This window comes from Stigmatopora argus, chromosome 15 (assembly GCF_051989625.1).
Source record: "Stigmatopora argus isolate UIUO_Sarg chromosome 15, RoL_Sarg_1.0, whole genome shotgun sequence".
Taxonomy (NCBI): Eukaryota; Metazoa; Chordata; class Actinopteri; order Syngnathiformes; family Syngnathidae; genus Stigmatopora; species Stigmatopora argus.
The window spans coordinates 4,148,695-4,173,084 of NC_135401.1; the positions used below are offsets into that span (position 1 = coordinate 4,148,695).

Sequence of the window (24,390 nt, forward strand, 5' to 3'; positions counted from 1 at the left end):
GTATTGTGCACTGTGACCCTGCTGCCAATTTATTTCACCGGTCAACCACAATGGAAAGAATGAGGCCATGGTGTAGTGTGACAGAGTTAACAAACAGGGGATAGAAATGGGATTAAAAGACCAGACCACATATGTCTAAACCAGGGGTGGCGAAGAAGTTAGACACAAAGAGCCAAAATTTCAAACTGTGAGAGCCAAAGAGCCAATCTTATTTTTTAAATATAATTTATTTGTTTTTCATGGGGCCTGATTAATTTGAGTGTATTTTAAGAGAAAATAGAAATAAGAGAAACATGAACAGAGGCCAAGAGCCACAGTATATACAAAATATGATATGAAGCAAAGAGCCTCATTCATTTTAGCCAGGAGCCGCATGCAGCTCAAGAGCCATGATCACCATCCCTGGTTTAAACTAATAGAAAAGAGGTGCCCTTATTGATACAAGTATATTTTAGGTGGATACATTATGTAGGTCTACTTCAGTCTTAGAATAGCTTCTTTGGGGTGAAAAAAGGAAGTTTAGGGGGAAAGCAGGTGGTTTGCAGCATTTTTTTTTTACATTTCTTCATCTGTAACAATTCGAACACGTTTAAATATAATCCAAATATTGTCTGATCTGGCTTCAATCACTCTAAACTGCGGAATTTGATATATGAAGATGAAATGTGGCTTTAAAACTAGATCTGCGTCCGTGATGCCATTCCACAGTTACAAATGAGTCCTGTTAGACGTCACACGTGTGCCATCAACTCGTAGGGATGGTACATCGTTAACCTTAGCGGGTTAGCATCATTTAAATCGCTGATTACGCCTGATTGACGGCATCACATCATGTTTGACATTTATCGAATCAATGAAGTACAAATAGTCAGCAGCCGCCACTTGTATTCGGTTCCATCGTATTTACTCAAACATAACAAAATGAGCCGCAAAAATTCCAATTTGCACCTGATCTGACCAGTATTTGCTTAGTTTATATAGACCGATATAAAAACGCGTCGAACAAATAAATGATATAAGTTTGGATGAACATGTTGCGTAAAATCTATAGATATATATTCAATTTTACCTTAATACGGTAAGATCCTGCATACGAAATACTGTCAAATATCTAGCAGAGGAAATGTCAGATGGCATCAAGATGCAACATCGGTAAAGAACATCCGGGTTTTGAAGTTAGACTTCAAAATAAAAGGTAACAGTAGTATTGCGTTTTATACTTAGACATTTTTAGTGCGTAGATGATTAATCAGTCCTGTATAAATAAACAACAAACCAGCAATTTAGCAATTTTGATTGTCCGTTTTAGAACAAACTACGTGCATGGTTATGCATTTTGAATTATTAGAAGTTCGTTCAACTAGGGTGATTTGGAGTGTCGTTTTAAGTATACACACTAAGTGTATAATTCTATATAATCCTAAACACGGTGTGTCAAAACCAGGGTGGATCGTTCCACTTTGGTTTCCATGGAAACAAAAACACGCGGAAGTACTAGTAGTGATTTGATCCGCTGGACATCTGCGCCCAAACTTGCAATAATATTAAGTCTACGCAGGTATCGATACTCTGAATCGATTGTTTTTTGTTTTTTGCTCTGGAGCAAATGGAATTCGACAATTTTAAACGCGCATCGTCTGCTGGCTACAGACTACCGGGAGGAGCGAAAGCCACCGGGCCGATAACAAAGCAACCATATTCGGCTACAAGTCAGCCGAAGGCTGGGAACGCCACTGCGGCACCCACGACGCGAGACGCCGTCAAAAAAGACCAAGCGTGGAAAGAAATGGTGTGGAGCGAAAGGAGAGCAGTGCAGGATTGGTGAGTTTACTGTCATCCATAAAAATTAAAAATCAAACACTGCGTAGTAACTGATTTTCATTCGCAGGGACAGGAATTGGAGTTTCCTGCAGAATTATGATGCGCTGGTAAGTCTGTGGTTGAATTATTATTTGAAATTTTTCTTTTACTAATAGTGAATTTATAACCTGGACGACCCAAGACAAAATATATACAGAAAATAATTGGAAGGTTTTGGTGTTGTTGCATTTTAAATATTGATACATGTATTATTGTTTTGTAGGGAGAGCTGAAGTCAGATGAGCCTGAACGTGACAATTCATTGCACTTGTTAGGTTGTTCCCCAAACACCACAAACCAAACATTTGGAAGCCGATTATCTACGCCACTGGGACGTGAACTAATTAGACTTGACAAGCTTTTACTTTGCTCGATGAACTATAGCAAATGCAAACAGGATCCAGAGCTGATGTCATAGTAGATAAATTGGGATATTTCAGGCCTTCCCTGGTCCTTATCTGTAGTTTATGATGATGTCACATAAGAATGTATATATGTACACAGATGCAAGACACATCCATTAGTTGTAATTATGTTTTTCTTATCCCGATTTTAAGATAATTTAGCAATGAATGGGTTTTTTATTGATATATGTCTACTCCCTTTGAATGTGTGCCAATTCCTGTCCTACATTTAACAGGTAGTAAATAATGTTTCCTTGGTTTATTTTATTGCATTACTTCTAAAATGAATTAGTCATGGGGTAAATGTTAATATTTTTAGCTGTTGATATACGTATAGCTAATGCATTAAGGGGCTTTTTTTTTTGTTGAAAAAAAGGTATTTTTAAAATCATACTAAATGTACTTGCGCTGTTATATACGGAAGTGTCAGGTCGTTTACGGAAATAGTTTGTGTAAAGGAAGTCACAGAAATGCGACTTCAAAATTAAAAACCTTCCTCGCAGTAATGTTCATGAACGCCGTGAGCGAACAGTTATGAGCGCTCATTTCTTTTATTTTGTAAAGTCGTAAAGGAAAGCATACTCACTTCGAAAGAAGAGTGAGCGCATCTGCATCAGTGTGAATGATACTTATTTAGGTCAAGCTTTGGTAATTGTTATTGTTACATTTATTTATAACACAATGGAATCTGACACTTTGTTATACGTCGCCAATTTTTCGACGTTGCTGGTATGCATGGTGTTAAAGTTCCCGCAGATCTTTGTCCTCTTGCGAGCTAAAACCACGACTGGAGTCAGCCTCCCAAGTCTTGCTCTTGAACTTGTCGGGTAAGTAAACATATACTACTACGTTCGTAAAATTCATCATCATTGCTAGCGCCGTCAATGGAAGCCAGTGGGTTAAATGAGTGCTCTGTAAGGGTTCAACAAATCATGTTTCATGTATGAAAGAGTTAATCCAGGTGTGATGCATGACTGCTTTTTTTTTTATGAATGAATGTTGAATTTCAGCACTAAACTTTCACTTCTCTACTTCCCAGGTACATTGTGTTTGTGACATACCAGATGTATTATGAATACCCACCTCCAACTTACTTGGAATATCCAATTCTCATTGCTCAAGGTGAAGTGACCCAAGTTTAGCAGATGCAAAAGGACCCCGACTTAAACCCAATTGAACATTTCCCTAAAAAAGAAAGCATCTGATTAAAATACTATCCTATTGAAGTGAATGCTTTTATTGTCATTATACAAGTATAATTTAGAATGTTGTAGAAGAAGACTGCTTTATCTCCTCAGATGTCGTTCTCCTGCTCTTGATTTTTTACTACGATGGCCGACTGCAGCACAGCCTGGCGTACAGTGTTGTGTATCCTTTTGCCACATGGTGTCTTTTACAAGTGTTCTCATGAAGCAGAAAAGTGACACCTCAGCCTTGGTGTTGTGCACCTTGACGTCATATGTTAAGCTTTGTCGTGGGTTGGCGGCTGTTGACAGTGCAAAAATGGATCCTTGATTTTGCAATGGTAAAAAAAAAATACAAAAATAAGTCCAAAGCTCAAGTCGACCCTGTCTAATATCTTTCGACATATATTGTGTTTGTTTTTTGCAGAGCCTTTGCACGTTCATTAGCGGTGCCAGTAAGTTTGCCCAACTGCAATGCCTTTGGAGGTCCAAGGATGCCGGACACGTCAGTGCCCTCACTTGGGCGTTGGCCACCTACACGTGTGCAAGTAAGTCAAACAAGAGAATTGTTTACCTCTTTCAGCTCGTGGTTGAATCTCTGCACTTTTCTTTACAGCGCGCATTTATACCACCGTGGTGACCACTGGAGACGTGCAAGGTAGAATAATACGTTATTATTATTATTATATATTGAATAATTGATCCGATGCCAATGAAATAAGAAATGATAGTGTTCATACATATACTTTAAAAAGCCTGTGTTTATTCCAATTTTTAAGGATTGATGAAAAGTATGTCAGAATCTGTTTGCGGATTTAAAAACAGCTCTTTCTTTGGGCGCAGTTCTGGTGCGCTTCATTGTCATGACCTTGCTGAACCTGTGGGTGCTTCTCAGCGTGCTCTATTACAGAAGACGACGTGGCTCCATTAAAGAAGACTGAACATTTTTCAATGTAATGTTACATTGGAGTAAGATTAAGTGTGGCAAGTTAGCTTTTACACCTGAAAAATGTGCACCCTTTTTTAAAACAAATATTTTTCTAAGAACATTCCAATGTACAAAAAAAGAAACATATGTTTTATTAGCCTCGGTATATCAGGGGTTTCCGAACTTGGGCTGCTTTTCAAAAAATCAAAGGATGCGAGGGCCAACGTGAAATCCTTTGAATTCCATTTGTTAAAGAGATGATTGTTTAAAAAAAATCTGATTTTTAAAATATATATTTTTAAACATGCTTCACTGCCATTGACAGAGACAGACCAGGGAATATGACTGATTTTTCTATTGTATTTTTTTTAAATATTGAAATAAAGCTTACCTTTTACTTGAATTCTGATATGCTTCTTGTCTAGCTTCTGCAACAAAAAATACACTTGCACTGATTTAAAATACCAGTATACTATATCTGTCTCACTAGATAGATCATAGAAATATTGCATTTGGAGAGACGTGCTCATTTTAATTAACCACAGAGATGGATTTTTTTAGTCATGTTATTTATACTGGGCTTAATACTGTTCAAAAATATCTATTATTCCAAGTCTAAACTCCTAATGTATATTACATGTAGCGTTTCAACAAAGGGAGGAAAAAAAGTAATCAAAAAAAGCACATCCACATCTTTATTGTTGACGTCGTCATTACAGAGAACGGTTTGGCAGACAACATGCAGTCTTGGATGTAAAGCCCTTAATACAAAGTGGACACAGCTGTATAAATATGTGCTCTGTAATGCATGTAAAATATATACTGCGTATATTCTTATGTATAAAACATGCTTGATTGTTAAAGAAGAGAAGTGTCTTTCCACTTGCTATCAAAGCCACATCCACACAACATGTGCCCAAACTTAAGCGCCTGCTTACTTTTAATACAATAATATCACAACAATCACTTTGAAGAAAAAAACAGAATCAAATAGTGCCGCTCGGTGTGCTCACTGGATTTTGACTGTGCTTATTGCTTCACTTCTTTTTCTAAGTGGCGAATGACACGCGTCTTTCTTTATCGCAGTGGAGAAGTGGTTGACAAAAAGCGGACTTGCGATGTCATTCACTCACTTTTTTTTCATTTATATATATTTTTTAAATCAACAGAGCGCTTCAGTCAAGTAAGTTTGGATCCAAGGAATACAATGCTTGTGTCTTGTCTCTGGTACGTCCCAGTTTTTACATTCACACGACAGTGGTTGCTGATCTCGGATCAGGAAAGCAACGAGAAAGGATCCCTTCAATTCGGTAAACAATAGAACTCAGAACCGGCAGTGCCGGCCGGCTGCTGGGATTTCACGGGGAGCCTTCATTTGAATCAGTTCTCACGTAGGACTGACCACACCGCAGTGGGCGGCACTTTGGTGGCTCTTCTTCAGGTTTCTGCCACGGATGCAGAGACCTGAAAGCTACACTACTGTTGACGATGCTCAACAATTTCCAAAATTCATTCATTATTATTACGAGTGTAGTTTTCCAAAGAAACCTTCATTCTATTCGCTATTGTAATACGTATTTTGGCCACGATGCACAAAATGAGGGGGATAAGAAGAGGGTTCTTCAATCAAGTTTTGGCCAACCAAAAAGCCCCCCCCGAGACTCACTTTAATGTCCGCGTCGAATACTCTTTGAATCGTCGAGCCGTATTACGGCCGAAGAGATGAGCTCTCGTGGCGTGAAGCAGGTTGTGGACAAGTGAAGTTGAGCGTGCTGATTGGACAGAAGAGCGTTGTAATGCCGCCTTCAAGACGGACCGTCTTCGAGATGCACCTGGCGCGAGAGGCGCTCCTGCACGTGGTTAGCTAAATCGAGACAAGAGACAAAAGGTACATTTTAAAAATGATCTTAGTACTGTAACTAGTATACTGTCTTTCACTGATGACTGTAGCCATCAAATCCAATTCAACTGGGAAGGAAGGCTGGCGTTGAGTGATCACTGATAAATTCTGGTTGTGACATCACAACCAGAATTGATGATCATGTCTTAGCTCTCAAATTCTTATAAAAAAAAAAAAATAAAAACACCAGCTTTGTGTTTTGGTACATGCACCGATCCCAACGTGAACTTTGCCCACCACCACACGATGACCTGAGATGAAATATCGGAGAAATTATTCTGTACCATAGTCCACTACTGGAGTCTTCACGCATCAATTTGAAGCCATTTGATCTAGTGAGATGGAAGAAACATTTTTTTTGGGTGGTGGAAACTTTTCTAGCATTAAAATCATTAAGATTTATTAGATTAGATAACTTTATTCATCCCGTATTCATATTCATTCCTGTGACCAAGCAGCTGAATAGGGAAAAAAGTACAAAAAATAATATTAATAAAGGAGCATGTTTGGCTAATACGAAAAGAAATATCAAACCAAAAATAAGTGTAAAGTTTAAGGCAAAGTTGTTAAAATCCATCTTAAAAATATGGCGTTTTCACTGTACAGACACGTCAAACTTGGAAGCAATTAGTTCACGAGGCTTACCTGCTCTTGCTGGGGGGGAGCTGTCGACTGGGTCTCCTAATGGACTGAGTGGGTTGGACTTTCATGGACGCGCGTGGCGAGGAGCGAGAAAAATTCTCAGGAGGCGGCGGCTTCTTGGGTATCTTCTTGACCAGCCTGCTCACCCACTTCTGCTGCTCTTCTTGAGAGATGGCGAGCAGCAGCAGGTTTTTGGCCGTCGATACGTCGTAGTTCACTGAAGATACAACATGCTTTTTCAAAGTGATCCGAATTACGGCAATCGGAATTTCCCGACCGGTGTTACCTTTGCATGGAGCTATGATCTCCTCTTTCTTGTCCATATGGTCCTTATGGCACTTAATATGGCAGCGCCGACATTCCAAAGCAGGCGGAGGCTTGAACATGTTCCACAGGGGTTTGGTGCATGCCTCACAGTTGGTGGGGAAGTGATACAACGTGGGAATGAACTCGTGGCCTTTGTGACAGATGTAGCTGGACTTTTCACCCATCGGCAGCGGCTCCACGGGAAATTCCGGCTCCTTTTTGCTCTCGCCTTCGTTGGCGTAAAGAATCTGAGGAGCGCAACGGCAAGGAAAGATTGACGTTGATCTTAAACTGGAGTTATTCTAAATCACAGGTGTCAAAGTGGCGGCCCGGGGGCCAAATCTGGCTGAATGGTTTGTTTTGAAAGTGCTGTATTTAGTTTTATTGATTTGGGAGGATACACTGCCCTCGGGTGGCAACAGTGAATATGATATGACTTTGGCCATGAATAAACATTCTTCATTTCAATGAAAACGGGATAAAAGCAGTGTAAAAATGTAAATAGTTACATTAAATGTTATGGGAAATTTGAGTGCGTGTCTAATCTTAGTGAATCATGCAAATGTAAACAGGGAAGCAAAAGCGGAAATTTTGATTCCTGGTCAACATACTGTTCATCTTTAGGAAGCCAAACAAAACACTCCAGATGAAATGAGAGAAGCTGCAATTCCTCGTACAGACCTGAAATATTCTGGGAATGTCTTTGGCATCAGCTCGGTACACGTCTGTTTGTGTGACAGGCCTCACATGAAATAGTTTACTATGGAGCAAAAAAAAAAAAAAAAGAGATCATCAGACACGCCCCCGTCGCGCAAGCGAGCGATACATGCATCGCTCTCAAGAATTACTCATGAAATTGGCAATGGTCCCTCTTTCTCGGCGCTATGATTAAGTTACTCACTCTATATCAAGCACCATATAAGGAATGGACTGCTCTTTGTCTTGCTCACTCTTGTAGAAAAGAATCTTCTTGCTGCTCACGACAACATACTAGAGCAAAAGAGAACATGGGACAAATGTGAATATGTAAGCCATCTTAATACCTCTTTTGGTAGATACTCTGGCTTTTGGGCCAACAGCAACTGTATTTTGTGGTGGGTTATTTTTTGTTTGTTTTTTACAAAGAAAGCGACCGACCACTGTATTGGCTCAGTTAAGTCCAATTCATGGAATTCAATAGAGCAACCCCTGAGGTGATAGTCCGACATTAACAATCTCAAATGTCCCTTAATTTAACATGTTGATCTGTTTTAAATGTTTACCTTTTTCTCCCATCCAAACTTCTTGGTGTTGTTACGCACAGGAAGGGATAGCCAACCTTCAAGCCTTGTTTCTAAAAAGGAAAAAAAAAGCCCTAAATCTCTGTCCAACTCAAGAACAAATGAATTGCACGGGAATTCCGATATCATTTTTACTTTTACCTGTCAAGGCATCATCAGTATCAAACTCCGGTCCACTACCGATACTTGCAGAGTCCATTGACTGCACGCTGAGTGACTGGAGGAGATTCCTCAGCTGCTCGATGTCGCTGTCTTTACTGTCCAGAGCCATCTGGAGCTCAATTCGCATCTGACACTCGTCTGCCAGTTGCTACAAAGTGCAATGACAAAAGTTAGCGGGTGTGATCGTTTCACTTCCCAATCATCCCGAATATTATTCTGAAAACTCTCGTCAAAAGTCTACTGACTGCCTGCATTTCGTTGATCTCTCTCTGATATTTGATGATGGTGCTGTTGAGCTTTTCCTTCTCCGATCTCAGTTCCAGCTGCAGCTTTCTGTTCTCCTTCTCCTTGCGCCGCATGTCTGTGTCGTTACCACGGCGACTACTTCCCACACGCATCTCCTTCCTATTCAGGATCTCTGCCAGCTTATTGACAGCCTGTTGATGCACACCGTTTTTTTATAACAACATACCCACATGAGAGTGAGACAGATGTACATATTGTTGGACATCATGTCGCTACATAACAAACCTGAGTTTTAAGTGTTCTCTCTGACTGGAGTTGCTTCTCAAATGTGGTCTTCATCTGACTGATCTGCTGCTCCCAATCGTTCGTCTTCTCGGTTTCTGTATTAAAAAAAAATGAGGTAAAAATGATGCCTCATTTCAAGGTAGGCTAAAAAAATCTCCAATACCTTCTGCAGACTCCTTCATTTTGTTGTTGAGCTCCTCCTTCTCATTGGCTAAGTTGGCGATGTCGCTGGTGAGGGTCCTATTGGCTTCTTCCAACTGGGACATCAACAAGATTACAAGGCAATTGGGTAGGCTTCGATAACATGCGCATGAAAAGCCTCAAAAATGGATATTTCAAAATGTACCGAATTGATTGCGATGTCCTTCTCTGACAAATCCTGACGATGGCGAGCCATCATCTCCTTTAGCTCAAGCTCCTTCATTATTTTTTCCTTCTCTAGGTCAGAGTATTGCTCCTCGGCAATAGAGCGAGCCAGCTGCTCGGAGTCGGCTTTGGTTAGCGTGATTTCGAGCTGGGCGGCCAGAGAATCTCTGAAATAACAGAAATAAGTTATCTGGTCTGTTGTTACAACTTGAATGAACAAGAATTAGTCAATTTGATTTTTGAAAAGTTATTGATTCAGCTACAATCTTTATCATTTCTCAGGCATAATAAAATCAGTAAAAAACAGTTAGACCGCACCACTAGAAGCTGCTATTAGAAATACAACATCAAATTGAATTAATTTCAATGACCTTTTAAGACAGTTTATCAAGATGAGTAATATTCCAAGATTGAAGTGTTTTTTGTAACCCTGTGGGAACCTTTGATTTGTCCAGAATACCAAAAAGACACAAAAAAGTTAAAACACCTTTCTTCTTGAAGTTCCTGCAAAGACTGCTGGACTTCTTTGAAAAGTTTGTTCTTGTCCTCACATTCCTCTTTTAGTTCACGAACCTGTGTCTTATACAAAGTCTGGAATATACAAAAACACAGGTAAACAAAAAAAAAAAGAGAATAATAACATGAAAGCGTGTTGATAGTCATCATAAATTGATTAAATAGGATGTTCCCGATCACGTGAACGCGAATTGGGTGTTGGATACTTAGGTGTCATATTGCAAAGTGATAAAAATGGACTCATTTTCAACAGAGAAATCTTTTAGGAGGATCAGACTCACAGAAAAATACTGTTCCGCTTCTAATTGGTCTTGCAGCTCCTTCAATTGTCCATCGGTGTCTTGTCTTTCTCTGTTGACAAAACGGGGACATTTTCATTGCAATTCATCCTGTCCGGACGTCTAAACATTAAAAATGGTGTCGCAAAGACAAAAAAAAGAAAAACACAAACGGAAGCGACCTGCGCAGCTCAAGGTTCTGCTTTTCCAAGCTGCGTTTAATGTCCAGTAGATGATTTGTTTCCTGCTTCAGCTGCTTTTCCGACGTTCGCAGAGAGTTGAGTTGCTGGTTCTGGACCTTCAGATCGTTCTGGGTCAGGTTGCGTTTCTGGGTCTCCTGCTCAATCTTCAGCGTCAGATTCTTTACCTGCAGGCACACACATGCTCTACTGAATACGGGAAGGCTACGTACGTGGTTGACGTGGCCGCTCTTGGACCACAAATGTTTTTGTCACGTCTGATCTTCTTGTGCGGCACATTTGGTCAAAGTGATTAAGTGATTCACCTCCTCCGTGAGGTGGTCTTTGTGTCTGCGCAACTCATCCAGCTTTTGAAGAGCTTGTTTATAGTCACAATCCATCAAGCTGCTGTGCTTTTCCTGTTCGAGTATTCTGTTCTCCAGCCGCAGTTTGGCGACGCGTTCCTCTGCGAGCTTCTGCTCCATCTCTGCATTACATAGAGGACACACCAAAATATTGGGTATCATAAAGGACATGGCCCAAAGCATGAAATGCTTCAATATTCATCAGAGGTGGGTAGAGTAGCCCATAATATGCCATGTTAGACTACATTTTAGACTTCATTGAATTCCAACTCGAAAAATCAACAGAAATTAAGTGTCCTCATGTGGGGAAAATACAAAAATACTTGGAAAAAATACTATGTATTAAAACGATTTGTCCTTTGTCTGATGGAGTGACTACTTTTTTTTAATTATTATTATTATTATTATTATTATTATTTTTACAGCCGATTGGTATTAAGGAGTCCCGTGATTATTGTTGAACCTGCTAGAGCCATTGTGGCACTATTTTATTCTTATTTTCTATTTCTATGATGGACGAAGCATCGGGACAAAGAAGAATGTCGCTCACCCTTCATCGACTCTGATTTGGCACCTTCGATGGTTACTTTTATCTTGTTCTTGTCTGCCAGCAAAGCCTTGGTGGTTTTATGGGAGCTCTCCTCCTGCTCCAGCCCCTGCTGTAGCACCTTCAGCTTATAGGTCATATCAATCTCTTTATTGCTTTTTTCCTGTGTACACATGCAAACAAATTTCAACACATCGTACCAAGCACCAAAATCCGCAAGCCAAAAGCCAAGAATCAAGGAAAGAAATGGTAGAAAGAGCATAAACACTTATGGTATTTAGTTTTAAATCATTGCGAATTTGATGATACCTTTTCCAAATCAGTGAGCTTTTCCTGAAGGTGCCTCTTCTCAGTCTCCATTTTGGAGAATGCTCGTTTTTGCTGCTGTACTTCCTCCTCCAGGCCAGAGATACGTCCTACAAGATAGTAATGGCGATTAAATACACATTAAATTCACTACCCACGACTAGTTACGAAACCACTTGGGTAACCAATGAATTTCCCAAGTAGAGTTGCCGCTGTAGGAGTAGCACACACCCATTAAGTCACTGATGGTCTCTGAGCCCTGGCTCTGCTCCCTGCGTTCAGTCTCCAGGGCGGCCTGCAAGGTGATGCATTCCTTCTCCAGGCTTAACTTGCCGCGTTCCAGTAAGCAGCATTTGTCCTGCAGATCTCGCATGTTGGCCTCCAGCTGTTGCAACTGTTTGCTGTTGTCCGTCTGGGTCTTACGCAGCCTGGTCGCAGACTCCGATTCGGCCCGGAGCAATTTGTTGGCTTCTTCCAACTGGAAAAAAAAAAATCCAAATTTACTAAAACCCATTGAAGGTTCACAATAAAATGTTAGCAGGTTTAGGTTTTGTCAGGAATGTGTAAAGATTCTTAAACCAATCAGTGCGTATAAAAGACTACTTTAATATGTAGGTTGCAAATGAAGTACCGTACTTTCCGGACTACAAGTCGCACTTTTTTTTCATAAATTGACTGGTTGTGCAATTCTCAAGTGCAGCTTGTTTGTGTTTTTTTGTTCACGTTTCATTTCTTAAATTTAACTGATGATAAAAAGAAATAGTGAGAACTATTAACATTTGGGTGGGTCCAAGTAAATCTCCTGACTAACCTGTTTCTGTAGATGAATGTTCTTCTCATTGGAAATATGTGAATTTTGATTTCTTCTTTTCGAGTCATCCAGCTGATCACGGAGGTTATTTACTGCAACGCAAAAGTGTGACAACATTATAGACCAGGGCTGTCCAAAATTTTAAATGAATATTAAGTGTTTATCACTTTCAATGTCATATGAATGGCTACCTAAAATAAAAAAAGATGTAAAATTGGCATATTTTGTATTCTCTGCCATCACCTTCATTTTCCAGACAACGTTTCCTGTCAGCTTCACTTTCCGCCTTCCGGTGGCTCTCCATGCTCTTGTGTTGCAGAAGGGCCTTCTCCCTCTCCAACTGCCTCAGGTTGGACTCCAAATTCTTCCTGACGCTCACCTAAAGCAGTCTTGATATTAGTCACTATATTGCACCACGTCATACAATGTTGACTTCAGCGTCACGCAATTTTATTGACGCTAAACGAGAATAAAATTGGGTCTTCAACACCCTGTATGCATTTTACGTTGTTGTTGCCATTTGAAAAGCACTACCTTCCAACTGAAATGAAACTAAAACTAAAAAAGCCATGAAAATTAATTGAGAGTATAAAACTTAATCATCCAGAAGGGAGGACTGGACTGTAAGCACCAGCAATATAACTGCAATAAAAGCTATACAAGTAATATCACTGGAGGCAGCAAGTTTCTCAAATATGTTGTTATCCTACCTCGTCTTCAAGTTCTTTGGAGACTTTGTCCACACGACTAGTGGCAGCTCTGAAAAGATAGAGACAAATTGTTATCAGAAATGATCGTCTGATTGACTATTTCATTTTTTGAACTAAAGTCTACTCACCTGAATTTGTGCTCGAGATCATCTTTGGCTTGCTTCTCGTTGTTTAGTTGAATTTCCAAGTTGTGAAGCTTCTTTTGCAGTGCTAGGGACTGAGAAAAAAAAATACATTTACTAGGGATGGAATTACCCAATTCTGATACCGAAGAAATGTATTATGTATGGGAAAATAATATATTCCAAAGTCTTTTTTTTCTTCCCCAAATTGAATTGAGCTATTGCAACATAATAATCACATAAAAGCGGTATTTTCATTTAAAAAAACAATCCCAAATCCCTTTTTCACAAATCAGTTGTGCAGCACCAAAAATAAGGTTACAAATTGTTTAAACAATGTATTCAAAATCCTAAACTTATGTAACGTGAATTGACTTACCTCGCCCTTTGAATTATCGTTAATGCATGAAGAGTTGTTGGGAGCGTTTAGTAGCCTAAAATAACGAACCAAAAAAAAAATCAATGTCAATTGGAAATCTGTGTCGACAGCAACACTCCAAAACGTCAACTCATGACTTACTGGTCTTCTTTGAAGTATGTGAAGCCCACGAAGGGGAGTTGATTTCCAACAAAGGCCTTAGGTGTGGGGAACGTCTCTACGTCCCCTTTGTCTTCTTCAATCTCATCAAAGTTACTGGTGTCGATGTCACTGCTGAGCTCTGGGACCACGGGTGCCACGGCTAAAGAGAAGAAAGAACAAATACATTTGGACTTGGTTTGAGCTCCATCTAATTAGGTGTAGGGATATTAACTCTCTCTGATGGTGTCAAAGGTCCACTGGTCGTTCTTGAAGAAAGGGTGTCGCTTGATCTCTTCGACGCCATTCTGTCCCAATCGCACCTCCCTGTAAAGATTCCATTCAACAAAGACCGTGAGACCCAACCAAATTGACCCCCATTTAACATACTAATTGGTAAAAATACTAAAAACGTGACTACATATTAAAATTTGGCAGTACAGTGGGTGAATGGTACTAGTTTTTGACTTTTTATTTTCCTACCTGTCAGTTAGGAAGGCACAAATGATATTCTTTGCATCTTTGGAGATCTCTACATCATCGGGAAAGTTGAGGGAGTTTTTATGATCCATAATCTTACTGTAGGTTCCCACAAGAGAGTCAGCATAGAACGGCGTGTCACCTGCCATTGCCCAAAAATTATTTATGAGTTGACACCGCTAATTTCTTGTTTAAAATGCACAACACATTGGCACTTAAAAAGGGGAAAAGATGCACTGACCAACAAGTAGTTCAAAGATAAAAACCCCGACGGACCACCAGTCACATTCTCTCCCGTAATATCCATCGCCTCCCTGGGATTTCAGCACTTCGGGAGAAATGTAGTCAGGGGTTCCAACGGCTGTATCGCAATGTACCATACCAGTCTGTGACAAAAAAATCACAATTAAATTATTGAACATTTCAGTCTTGAGGGTGGCGCTGGGCTATAGAAATCCAGCCAATCAATACCCCGGTCTCCAAAAACCTTACCGAGTCCATTTTCATGCAGGTTCCAAAGTCGGCAAGCTTCAGATGCCCGTGTCTGTCCAGCAGCATGTTGTCCGGCTTGACATCCCGGTGAATGAAGCCCATGGAGTGAATCGCATCCAGAGCCATCACCACCTGCGCGGTGTAAAACTTGGCCCATTTCTCTGGCACGTCATAGGTACTGGTGAGGTTGACCAGGTCACCACCCGGCATGTACTCCATCACCATGTAGAGGTAGTGCTCATCTTGGAAGGCGCAGCACAACTGAGCGAACAAAAACGTCAAGATCACTTGAAATACTACAGTATTCCCATTCCTTGAGCAGACGGTGGCTTGAATACGATACCTGCACCACCCACGGACTGTTGGCAAAGGCCATGATGTCCCTTTCTTCCCAGAAGAAGGCGGAGTCTGAGCGTTTGATCATCTCAAACTTGCTAAGAAGCTTCATGGCGTAGACTTTCCGGGAGGCTTTATGCCTGACCTGAATGAAGGTGTACGGTATTATCTATAGTTTAAACCTAGGCGTTTACGTATATACTATATTAAAAATTTGGGATGATTTCATCGAGGGCAGAAAAAAGGTCTCTTTTTCTATACTATGTCAGCAAAGTTGCATGGGCGCGGCAGCCAGTGGCAGTAGCTCTGTACACTCTTAAGTTTTTTGTGTTTTACAGCCCTTCTATCTTTTTTTTAATATTTCTTAATACATTCCTTTTTACTTTACTTTGTACTTTATACTTTTTACTTTAATGTTTTTACAACTTTCCTTGTTCTGTTAGCCTGGCTTCTTTCGGCTACTTCTTTTTTGGAACCATTCAGCCATGCCTATGCTGTCATACACATGGGACTCTAGCTGTTACATACGCAGCGGAAGGAGCAACACCTCAGTGCCGCCGGGGATTTGGAGCTGGACAAAAGTGCCGGGAGAAGAGGGAACGCTTCTGACCAACCATTCCATCATGGGATAAGATGGAAGAGCTGTCGGCGCTTACCAGCAACGGAGTCGAGGGGTTCTACTCTGCTACTGTTGTCTTCAGCTCCAGACTACTGAGGAACTGTGCGGATAAGCTCGGAAGAGTGACTTTGCATATTCTCTACCTCGGTCACAGTCTGCAGAAGTTCCCCATCTAGTGGAAGACTTCCTGTGTGGTTCCAGTTTTTGTCCAACTTTACAACGTCTTTTTGAGTCTGTATCCGTTTTAGCTACCGCAACCAAGATGGCGCCGTTCAAGTGGCAAGCCGGTGGCGGCAGCTCCGTCCACTCTTGCTCGTTTTGTGTTTTTGCTGCTTTTCTGTCTTAATGATTTGATGATTCTTAATGATCCCATTTTTGATTTGCTTTGTACTTTGTGCTTTTGCTTTGTTGTTTTGCAGCCTTTGCGACTGTACTGTCTGTCAACTTATAACTATGCCTTTTCTTGCAACTGTCACAATTAAATTTCTCAAATACGGGCTGAATAAAGTTATCCAATCCAATCATCAATATGAATTTAGATTTAGAATTTCAAGTAAAATCATGCTTTTAACTCACCAGCTGAACCTCACCAAAAGCTCCTCGGCCAATCACTTTAACTCTATCAAAGTCATCTGACTTCATCTGCAGATCTCGGACTTGTTTTATCACATTCTCATCTGATACAAAAATAAGAGGTCATTAGTATTGTCAACATGTTTCATAAGAACACCAAATTGTATTGAGAAAATAGTTGAAAAAGAAAAAAAAACTTACATCTATTTAAAAAGGTTTCAATGTTTTTATTCTTGCGAAGTGCAGGATAGTCCAAATCTAGGACCACAGCATTTAAGGAGTCCTAGAATGAAAAAAAATAAAACAAATAGGAAAGATCAACCTATTGAAAATCTTACTAATCCAAAAATGAGGTCTGGTTGAGAAAGCATGAGAAAAAATTAAATATTTCTATATTTCTGACCTCTCAGACAATTGCCTCTTTTCATCATATAACCTGCAAACTACACTAAATCCGTTATCAAGTCATTGAGAAATTCAATTCCTGACCTTATCACCTTCAAAATGTAATCACCTTTTCCGTTTCATATTAAAAACACATCCTGCAAGTTTAAGAACAATCCCTTCCCTTTCTCTTGACTTATCTTGAACACAAACATAGGTTGTCAAAAAAAGGATAACCCGAGTGTTCACACCGGAAAATGTGGAGAGGGCCTTTCTCCATTTGTCCCTTTTTATTTTGTTTCCCTGCAGCATCTTATCTAGGCCGCCTGTCGCTTTTTCCAAATGTTTCCGACTCGGATGCAGTCAGTCGCTTTAGTTTCACCAGTTCAACGGCACTTCCCCATTAAAGGACTAACCTCACACAAAGCTACTATTTAAGGGAAAATAATACACATGCAGTGGGCGGAGAAGGGCACACGGGGAGGGTGTGTGCATGTGTGCGTGTGTGTGTGTCTGTCTGTGTGTGTTTGTGCAAATACAAAAATACAGTACATGCACTAGGATCTCCCAAAAAGCAATCCAGGAAATGATCCACCCCGCCCCGTGTTTTTCAGATAATTTAACTATGACATAAAGACAGTCCCTGTGTGCAACTCATTTCCTCTGCGACCACATTTGGTTGCTATCTAACCCTCAGAAATTTGCAAAACCCAAATAAGTACTCCATACGAGCCATGATGGTATATTTCCACGCTACGCTTAAATGCTATATACAAGCCAAATGCATTAATTCTGTGGTTACGTGGTGGTTTAGTCACGTCAAGAAATGGAGACCTACAATGATACATCAGCAGGCAATTTATTCTATTTCTACATATTCTGTCTTCGAGGAAAAATGTATTAAATTTCCAATTTGTGAAGAAAAATCTTTTTTGGGAGTGCCAAATTCACATTCGGATCATTAATGATTTAAAGCAAGTAGTACAGCCAATGAATGAATGTTGAGAATTAAACATTTAATTGATTAACTTGTGATATCAACACCAGTTAGTCTCTTTTCTTGATGTGCCTTATTTAGCCTCTGATATTAAGTCCCAAGGAGGATAAAACAATGAATTCATAACGTCATTCCTACAGGGCCTATCTACTGAAAATGCAACTTCCTCAATCATAATAATATGGCCTATATCTACTACCACGTGCAGCTAGCCATAAAACTACACGTGCAAGTCATAAAGCCCTTCAAAAACACACACACACATACATATATATATGTATATATACATATACACACACATATATATATAAACACACATTCATATATATATACATAAATATGTATACATACATGTGTATATACATATATACACATATGTGTATATATACACACACACATATATACACATATATACACATATATATACACACATATATATACATATATATGTATATATACACATGTGTATATATACATATATACACGTGTATATATATACATATATATGTGTATATACATATATTTGTGTATATATATATAGATGTATATATATACACACACATATATATATATATATATATATATATATATATATAAATAAATAAACTAATAAACGGAAGTTGTGCTCTATTTTTTTATAATGTGGGATCTTTTTTCTGAATACTGGGTAGTCATCAATTCAATAAAATTTGTCAGGCTTGGGCTGGGAGCAAAAAGAAATGAGAAAAATGGCCGGTTGCCCATTACCCTGAGGATTCCAAAGTACAGTGCTGCAATGTTTGAAATCACTGTCCAAACAAACTCTTGCTCACTAACACCGAAAGCTCACTCTGACCTTAGACGTGAATCTACTCGTCGTGTTCTGGGGGTTGAAAAGAATAACTTTATTAAAATGTGTGCAAAGCTTGGACACCACTGGATCAGAAAAAGAGGAAATTATTATGTAAATATTTCTTCCCCAAAAAACATTTCCTCTAAATTAAACCTCATATAAATGTAATCCTTGTATACAGCATGAATAGGCAAACAAAAGCAGATAATCACTTCAGTGTATATAAAGAAAGGTGTCGGAGTAGTTGGGGAAGAAGAAATTAGTACAGTATGTTGAATTGATTAATAAAATGTCCTGAAATGCTGAAAAGATTCTCGAGACCATTCGTCAACTACGTGGGTGAACAGCTTTCTATTAATATTAATTAACAGACAAGAACATGCACAGTAATTGTGAATCAGCTGCAGCTACCTTATGGTCTTTGCATTTTTAAATAGGACATATCAACATATACATATATCGATATATACATAAAATATCCAACTTTACACACATACATATTACTATTAAGATAAGAATATCTATCCTGTCTAGAGACTTGTTCCCTCGAGTCAAATCATTCTGCTCGGTTGCTTGGCAACTACAGCAAAATGCAAAAAAAAAAAAAAGCAATGTTTAGTGACAAGGTCCTAGTATAAGCAACCTATAAATATATTATACTCTGCCATAAAATGTTTTTAACGTGCTACATGGAACTCTCGGTCGTTTCTGCTCATCTAACTAGCCATCAGTAGGCGAATGGAAGAAAAACAAGCAGCCCCGCAAAAACAATTGAATGAATGTGACTGTTTTGATTGCATTCCAGACGTTTTAAAAATAGTTGTCAAGATAAACGGTGGGCCGAGCAGAGTGAGGGGGGGACAGGGGTTGGCATGGCCCATAAACTCTCCATAACAGACAACAGCAGGAATCCAGCAAAAGCTCTCAGATAGCACAGTAAATGTGCCTACAGGGGATAGCAGGAGTTGGTCTAACTCTTAAGATTTGAATGATTTCTGTCCCATGCTCCCGTGCCCTGTGCATTTTTTGCACCCACAATTGATTAAAATAGCAGTCAACTGAGGAATGTTCTGAAAAAATATAGCAATGGGAGGAATCGTGAGGTCCGACATGGTCAACCTTGAATGACTCTTAATAATCTGAAATGGAGACATCACTCCAACTAACCCCGTTAACTGTGTTTTTCCAACTGCAAATGCTTTTTGTTAAATCCAATAAACTTCCAAAAGAAAGTCGATGACTATTCCAACAATGCGGGACAATCGCACAGTTGTTTTTAGTTCCAAATACTTCATTGAAAATAGAAATAATCAATCTCAGCGTCAGACCGCTTGAGCGTACACTTTGTAAACGATGCATCGGATCTGGACTCGATTTCAGCAGACTCTCAAAATCAGGCGACTCGAACTGAAATATAAAAATATGCGATCTGGACATCCTTGTAGTTATATAGTATTTTTTGTATTGATTTGTGGTTGCCGCTCACTGCATACAAGCTTGCAAAACATAAACCTGTGCATGCAGCGTATAGGTGTTTGTTTAAGAAAAAAAACTAATGTGGGTGGGAGGTTATGTCTCACCAGTTGGTAGATAATGTGTTCTGTGTGGGAGCCTCATGTTTTCAGCTCTGCTCACTCACGCCCTCAACCAAAACTAAAAATACATGAAGATGAAGGTGGCAAACTCTTGAAAATATCCACAAGATAAGTCATTTGCAAATCCAACAACAACAAAACTGCATGTACGTCGTCTGTGGCGTTCTGACATTTTCAAAAATACTGCATGGTTGACAGCCTCATATTCAGACATCTTAGTGCACCTTGATTTAGTGATGTTATTCATTAATTTCACTAGCTACATCATAGAAAAAAACTCAACATTTCTAGTTGTGTTCAACCTGCAAGCTAATCGGTGCTAAATCGTTTCTTGACTTTGATGCATACAAAGTGATTTATCAGTTACAGGTTACATTATATTTTGCATTATGTTTCCAGATTATAGGCTTGGGATTGGAAGTCAAAAAGACAGTACAGTAATCCCTCAAATATCGCTGTTAATATAGACCAGACATGGCCGCGATAATCGAAAAATTGCGAAGTAGCAGGGTCACTCCTATAACTTTTTTTTCCTTCCGCTTACGGGTTTCAGAATGGATTTTCACATTTTTATGAACTCTAAAATAAATAAATAAATGAAATTTTCTTCGGTGCGGAGTCCCAGTAGCAAAAGTGGCTTCTGCTTATGAGTTTCAGCTTGGATTTTCATATTTTTACGAAGTTTAAAAAAATATACACGTACACATACACACACACACACTTTTTAAAAATAATTAAGTGGGGAAAAAGAATCGCTTAGTAGTGAATTTGCAATAAGTGAAGACGCGATAAATGAGGGATTACTGTATTGAGCTATTCCTAATGCAAAGCTACATGACTAAGGCGGAGTGTGACATTTTCAAGGCATTAAGGACTCGGACCTCCGACAGACACTGGGTCTTCTTCACTGGAGTGGAGCAACAAACCAAAAAAAGGCCACAAAGAGGCCTAGCAGGCTCCCCAGAGTAGGTGCTGAGTAGAGAGACGAGCTTGTTTTGCAAAAAGGGGGAAAAAAATTGACCTGGGCCACCATCCCGAGCGCCTTATAAGGCAGCGTTTCTTTCCCTGCTAGCACGCTGATACCGACCGGTGGGGTTGTTGCTCGTCTGAGTACAACCCAAGTACACTCTGGAAACAAAGCGGACGTCTTGTTTAAGTATCAGGTTGAGGTGAGACTTTCCACACCTCTTTGAGGTTCTGCACAATAAGGGACGTGAAAATGTGCACGAGTCAGACTGAGAGGGAACAGGAAATGCTGCAACAGAAAAAAGGCTTTAGCATAAGTGCGGCCAGAATAGGGAGAAAGAAGACGTGGACTGGAGCGTGTAGCCTAAATAGAAAGGGATGTCAGAGACAGAAGATATGCCAGGAATTAACAATCAATCCAAGATGAATGACAACCAAAAGGCATGAAGCTTTCGTTTTCATGATACTCGAATTGTTCATTCATTCCAAATATAATCCGATCGATGCTCTCAGGGGAAGATGTACATTTAAGTGATGGTGGCAATCTGGTGTTTACATGGGCTACCTTTAATCAGAATGGATGTATCATGTGATTTGGCAAAGATGGCGGCATTGCGTAAGAAAATCAGACGCAACGCACACTTGTGAAGTTTGTGATTCCGTGTCTTTTCGCCGTCTAAGCGTGCCAAGATGTTAAGCTCAAAAGTATTAGAGGGAAAGTACCTGTAGCGTGTCTAATTGGCCTGAAGGGAGGGACAAGCTATGGGTTGAAAAGAGCGACTGCAAATAATAAGAGATACATGTCAAAACACTGTACTGTTATGGGAGAGGACTTTGTGCACCATAATTAGTCGCCAACCTTTTACCCAATGAGATCATTTACTTCAAGATGGTAGAAAAGTAGGCTATGTGACTACTGATCAATAACTTTTGAAACAATATTTCAAATAAAGGTCTCAAATCCAATCATGTTATTGGAAACTGGGCCCAATCGGCTCATTTTCAGAGGATCATTGCTGGGTACAAAATATATTTATTTATTTTGGTTTCACACATTTAATAGCATTGTGGCGATAGGCGTCCAATCCATTTTGAACCGTCAATCGCAGTAATTCCTGATCAGTCAATGCCAACCTTTACAATTGAAATGGATTTGATGTCTATACCATTAAATGGCAGTGAAAGATTAAGAAACAACAAAAATAATCCTGAGATATACTGCAATAAATATAAATATATATCCTATACAGAAAATAAGCACATCCTTGCGAGGGATCGGAATGAATACATTTAATTGTTATTAGAATCCTACTAGCCTTAGCAGAAAACTTGCATCCTAGTGACAGCAGAGTGGCTTCTAAAAATGGAAAACTGCGGTCTGCTCTACCAAAGCACGCTTCCCACTCAAATTTTTGTCCCCAATACTCAGCACCTGCATCACTCAACTCACATGCAGGAAGTAAACACCAACCAGGAACTATTGAGCAAAGCAAGATGTAGGTCTACCAGAGGTTTATGTTTATTTTTCACTTGTAAAATCCATTAACGGGTTGAAAATGCATGCATTCATTTTTGTTGTTGAGTGTGGTTTAGTTAGGCCTGTCGGGATAACAAATTTTAGTTAGGATATATTGTCTGATAAAATGTTGTCGATATATAATATAAAAAAATAGCCTATTAAATCACAGATGCAGTGACAATATATCCAAACAAACACAATAATCAATTATTCTTAAAGCAAAAACACCAACTGTATTAAAAAATATATTTTTTTTTGAAATTCAAAATGCACAGCAGGTGATCTAAGAGCGTAAAATATGAAAAGAAACAAAACGCTGTTTTGTTCCCTGCCAATTAGTCCATCAAAAATGAATCGATTTGACCCAAAATGAATGTCATCACCGGATGTGTGGGCGCGAGTTGCTAATTCCAAATTCACACTAACAATCACTGCTAGGCCTCCTAGGCAAAATAGATTGGACGTCTATACCCGTCAATGGCAGCCAACGAGTTAATACTTTAAATTAACACATATTTAAAAACTTTTTTACCCGATCCCGATCCTCAAAAAATCGGGCCCGATTCCCGATTAGATCGTGAACATCTCTAGTTAATATCATGTCAAATTCACCACACGTGTCAAAAACCTCGACTTTGCTTATGTCTCGCATTTCAAGGTACAAGTCTCATTGTTAATAATGCAAGAGATGTGGATTTCCACTTGACTTACCAGCAAACTTTCCAGATTTAGGGCAGATCTGGGGTTCCTCATCATGTCCTCCAACTTCTTCAACCGGCTTTCCATCCTCCTCTCGGCGCCCTGAGACATGGCGACGGCGTGGCTCGTCAAATTAATACACGAAGACAAGACTCGCTTCTTGGTCCTCGAACCGCTTGGATCTACATGTGAGACGTCGGTTTTTCGGGCCTACCGAGGCCGCCTCGGGGCTCCGAGCCCACCCGGATAGTTTTCCTAACGGGAAATATAGCGTGCAAAAACGAGGAGGGGAAGATATTCCCAGAACTTGCCCCTAACAAAGAAAGAGACGTTAGCCTTTCGATGGGACGAAGACGATGTTCCAAATGCCATCTCATCTCCCGTTAAAGAGGGAGATGCATTTTTTTTTCAATGAAAGTCGACGATAAAGTTTGAATTTGGAGATAACTGCAACAGGCAGTGTCGGCGGGGCGTTTTCTTCGCCCTCCTCGCCCCCCTTCTCTTTTACTGGACGTCCGTGAACGCGTCCGACTCGCTTGTTTAAAAAAACGAAAGAAAACAAACAAACAAAAAGAGCTTCGCTTCACCCCATTCAAGAAAGCGAATGGCGATGGGGACTTGTCAAAAGTTGAGCCTCGCTGACGCCACAAGTGTTAGGAAGGGACGAGGTGAAGCGTGCCTGCTCTTCCGCGCTCAATTTTTAATGGGCACGCGCTCTCTTCCTGGGTTCCCTCTCGCATTGTCGAACGGGTCCTCTGGTCCGGATAAGCGGCTTGGCTCGTAAAAAAATAAAGTCCGTATTCGACAAAAGGCCAGATCACCAAGTGTTCGCAATGCACTCACATCTATGCACCAACTCGCATGCAAACATGCACGCAACGCAGTCTGGTATCTGACTGCCTCCTCCCATTCACATGGAAAACTCCATTTCCCATGATGCACATGCTGCTGCACAAACTAGGAAAATATAGATACGTAGCTGGA

General features: G+C 39.9%; 4 protein-coding genes across 6 annotated transcripts in view; 2 read left to right on the plus strand and 2 right to left on the minus strand.

Annotated features, from left to right (window-relative positions):
* The window catches only part of LOC144089485 (CAP-Gly domain-containing linker protein 4), a 28,795-nt gene extending 27,493 nt beyond the window's left edge, over nucleotides 1-1,302 (minus strand). The window contains exon 1 of the mRNA XM_077620376.1: nucleotides 1,070-1,302. The gene's annotated coding sequence lies outside the window, so the exon portion shown is untranslated. The remainder of the gene's footprint in view (nucleotides 1-1,069) is intronic.
* Nucleotides 776-2,448, plus strand: cimip5 (ciliary microtubule inner protein 5). Its single transcript, XM_077620378.1, has 5 exons — nucleotides 776-1,195; nucleotides 1,445-1,558; nucleotides 1,651-1,821; nucleotides 1,889-1,928; nucleotides 2,084-2,448. Exons 1-5 carry the CDS (start codon nucleotides 1,131-1,133, stop codon nucleotides 2,276-2,278), a joined length of 585 nt encoding a protein of 194 aa, XP_077476504.1. The 5' UTR covers nucleotides 776-1,130; the 3' UTR covers nucleotides 2,279-2,448.
* A 230-nt stretch (nucleotides 2,449-2,678) lies between these two features.
* Nucleotides 2,679-4,791, plus strand: slc66a3 (solute carrier family 66 member 3). Its single transcript, XM_077620906.1, has 7 exons — nucleotides 2,679-3,091; nucleotides 3,304-3,386; nucleotides 3,563-3,632; nucleotides 3,732-3,789; nucleotides 3,876-3,996; nucleotides 4,065-4,106; nucleotides 4,292-4,791. Exons 1-7 carry the CDS (start codon nucleotides 2,946-2,948, stop codon nucleotides 4,387-4,389), a joined length of 618 nt encoding a protein of 205 aa, XP_077477032.1. The 5' UTR covers nucleotides 2,679-2,945; the 3' UTR covers nucleotides 4,390-4,791.
* A 266-nt stretch (nucleotides 4,792-5,057) lies between these two features.
* On the minus strand, nucleotides 5,058-24,321 carry rock2a (rho-associated, coiled-coil containing protein kinase 2a). 3 transcript variants are annotated; one of them, XM_077620903.1, is made up of 33 exons: nucleotides 23,419-24,321; nucleotides 16,616-16,697; nucleotides 16,418-16,518; nucleotides 15,230-15,367; nucleotides 14,887-15,147; nucleotides 14,636-14,780; nucleotides 14,398-14,536; nucleotides 14,150-14,241; nucleotides 13,918-14,077; nucleotides 13,777-13,831; nucleotides 13,404-13,492; nucleotides 13,276-13,324; nucleotides 12,809-12,944; nucleotides 12,566-12,657; nucleotides 11,986-12,232; nucleotides 11,758-11,864; nucleotides 11,452-11,611; nucleotides 10,863-11,023; nucleotides 10,540-10,724; nucleotides 10,361-10,430; nucleotides 10,051-10,154; nucleotides 9,544-9,730; nucleotides 9,361-9,454; nucleotides 9,198-9,292; nucleotides 8,912-9,103; nucleotides 8,646-8,814; nucleotides 8,487-8,557; nucleotides 8,126-8,214; nucleotides 7,906-7,984; nucleotides 7,205-7,472; nucleotides 6,922-7,135; nucleotides 6,561-6,608; nucleotides 5,058-6,240 (listed from the first exon to the last, which is right to left on the minus strand). In XM_077620903.1, exons 1-33 carry the CDS (start codon nucleotides 23,515-23,517, stop codon nucleotides 6,237-6,239), a joined length of 4,182 nt encoding a protein of 1,393 aa, XP_077477029.1. In that variant the 5' UTR covers nucleotides 23,518-24,321; the 3' UTR covers nucleotides 5,058-6,236. The 3 variants fall into 3 exon arrangements, with proteins under 3 accessions (XP_077477029.1, XP_077477031.1, XP_077477030.1); XM_077620905.1 differs by lacking the exon at nucleotides 23,419-24,321 and adding an exon at nucleotides 17,050-17,198; XM_077620904.1 differs by lacking the exon at nucleotides 6,561-6,608 and having other exon boundaries at nucleotides 23,419-24,320.
* Nucleotides 24,322-24,390: the final 69 nt, after the last annotated feature.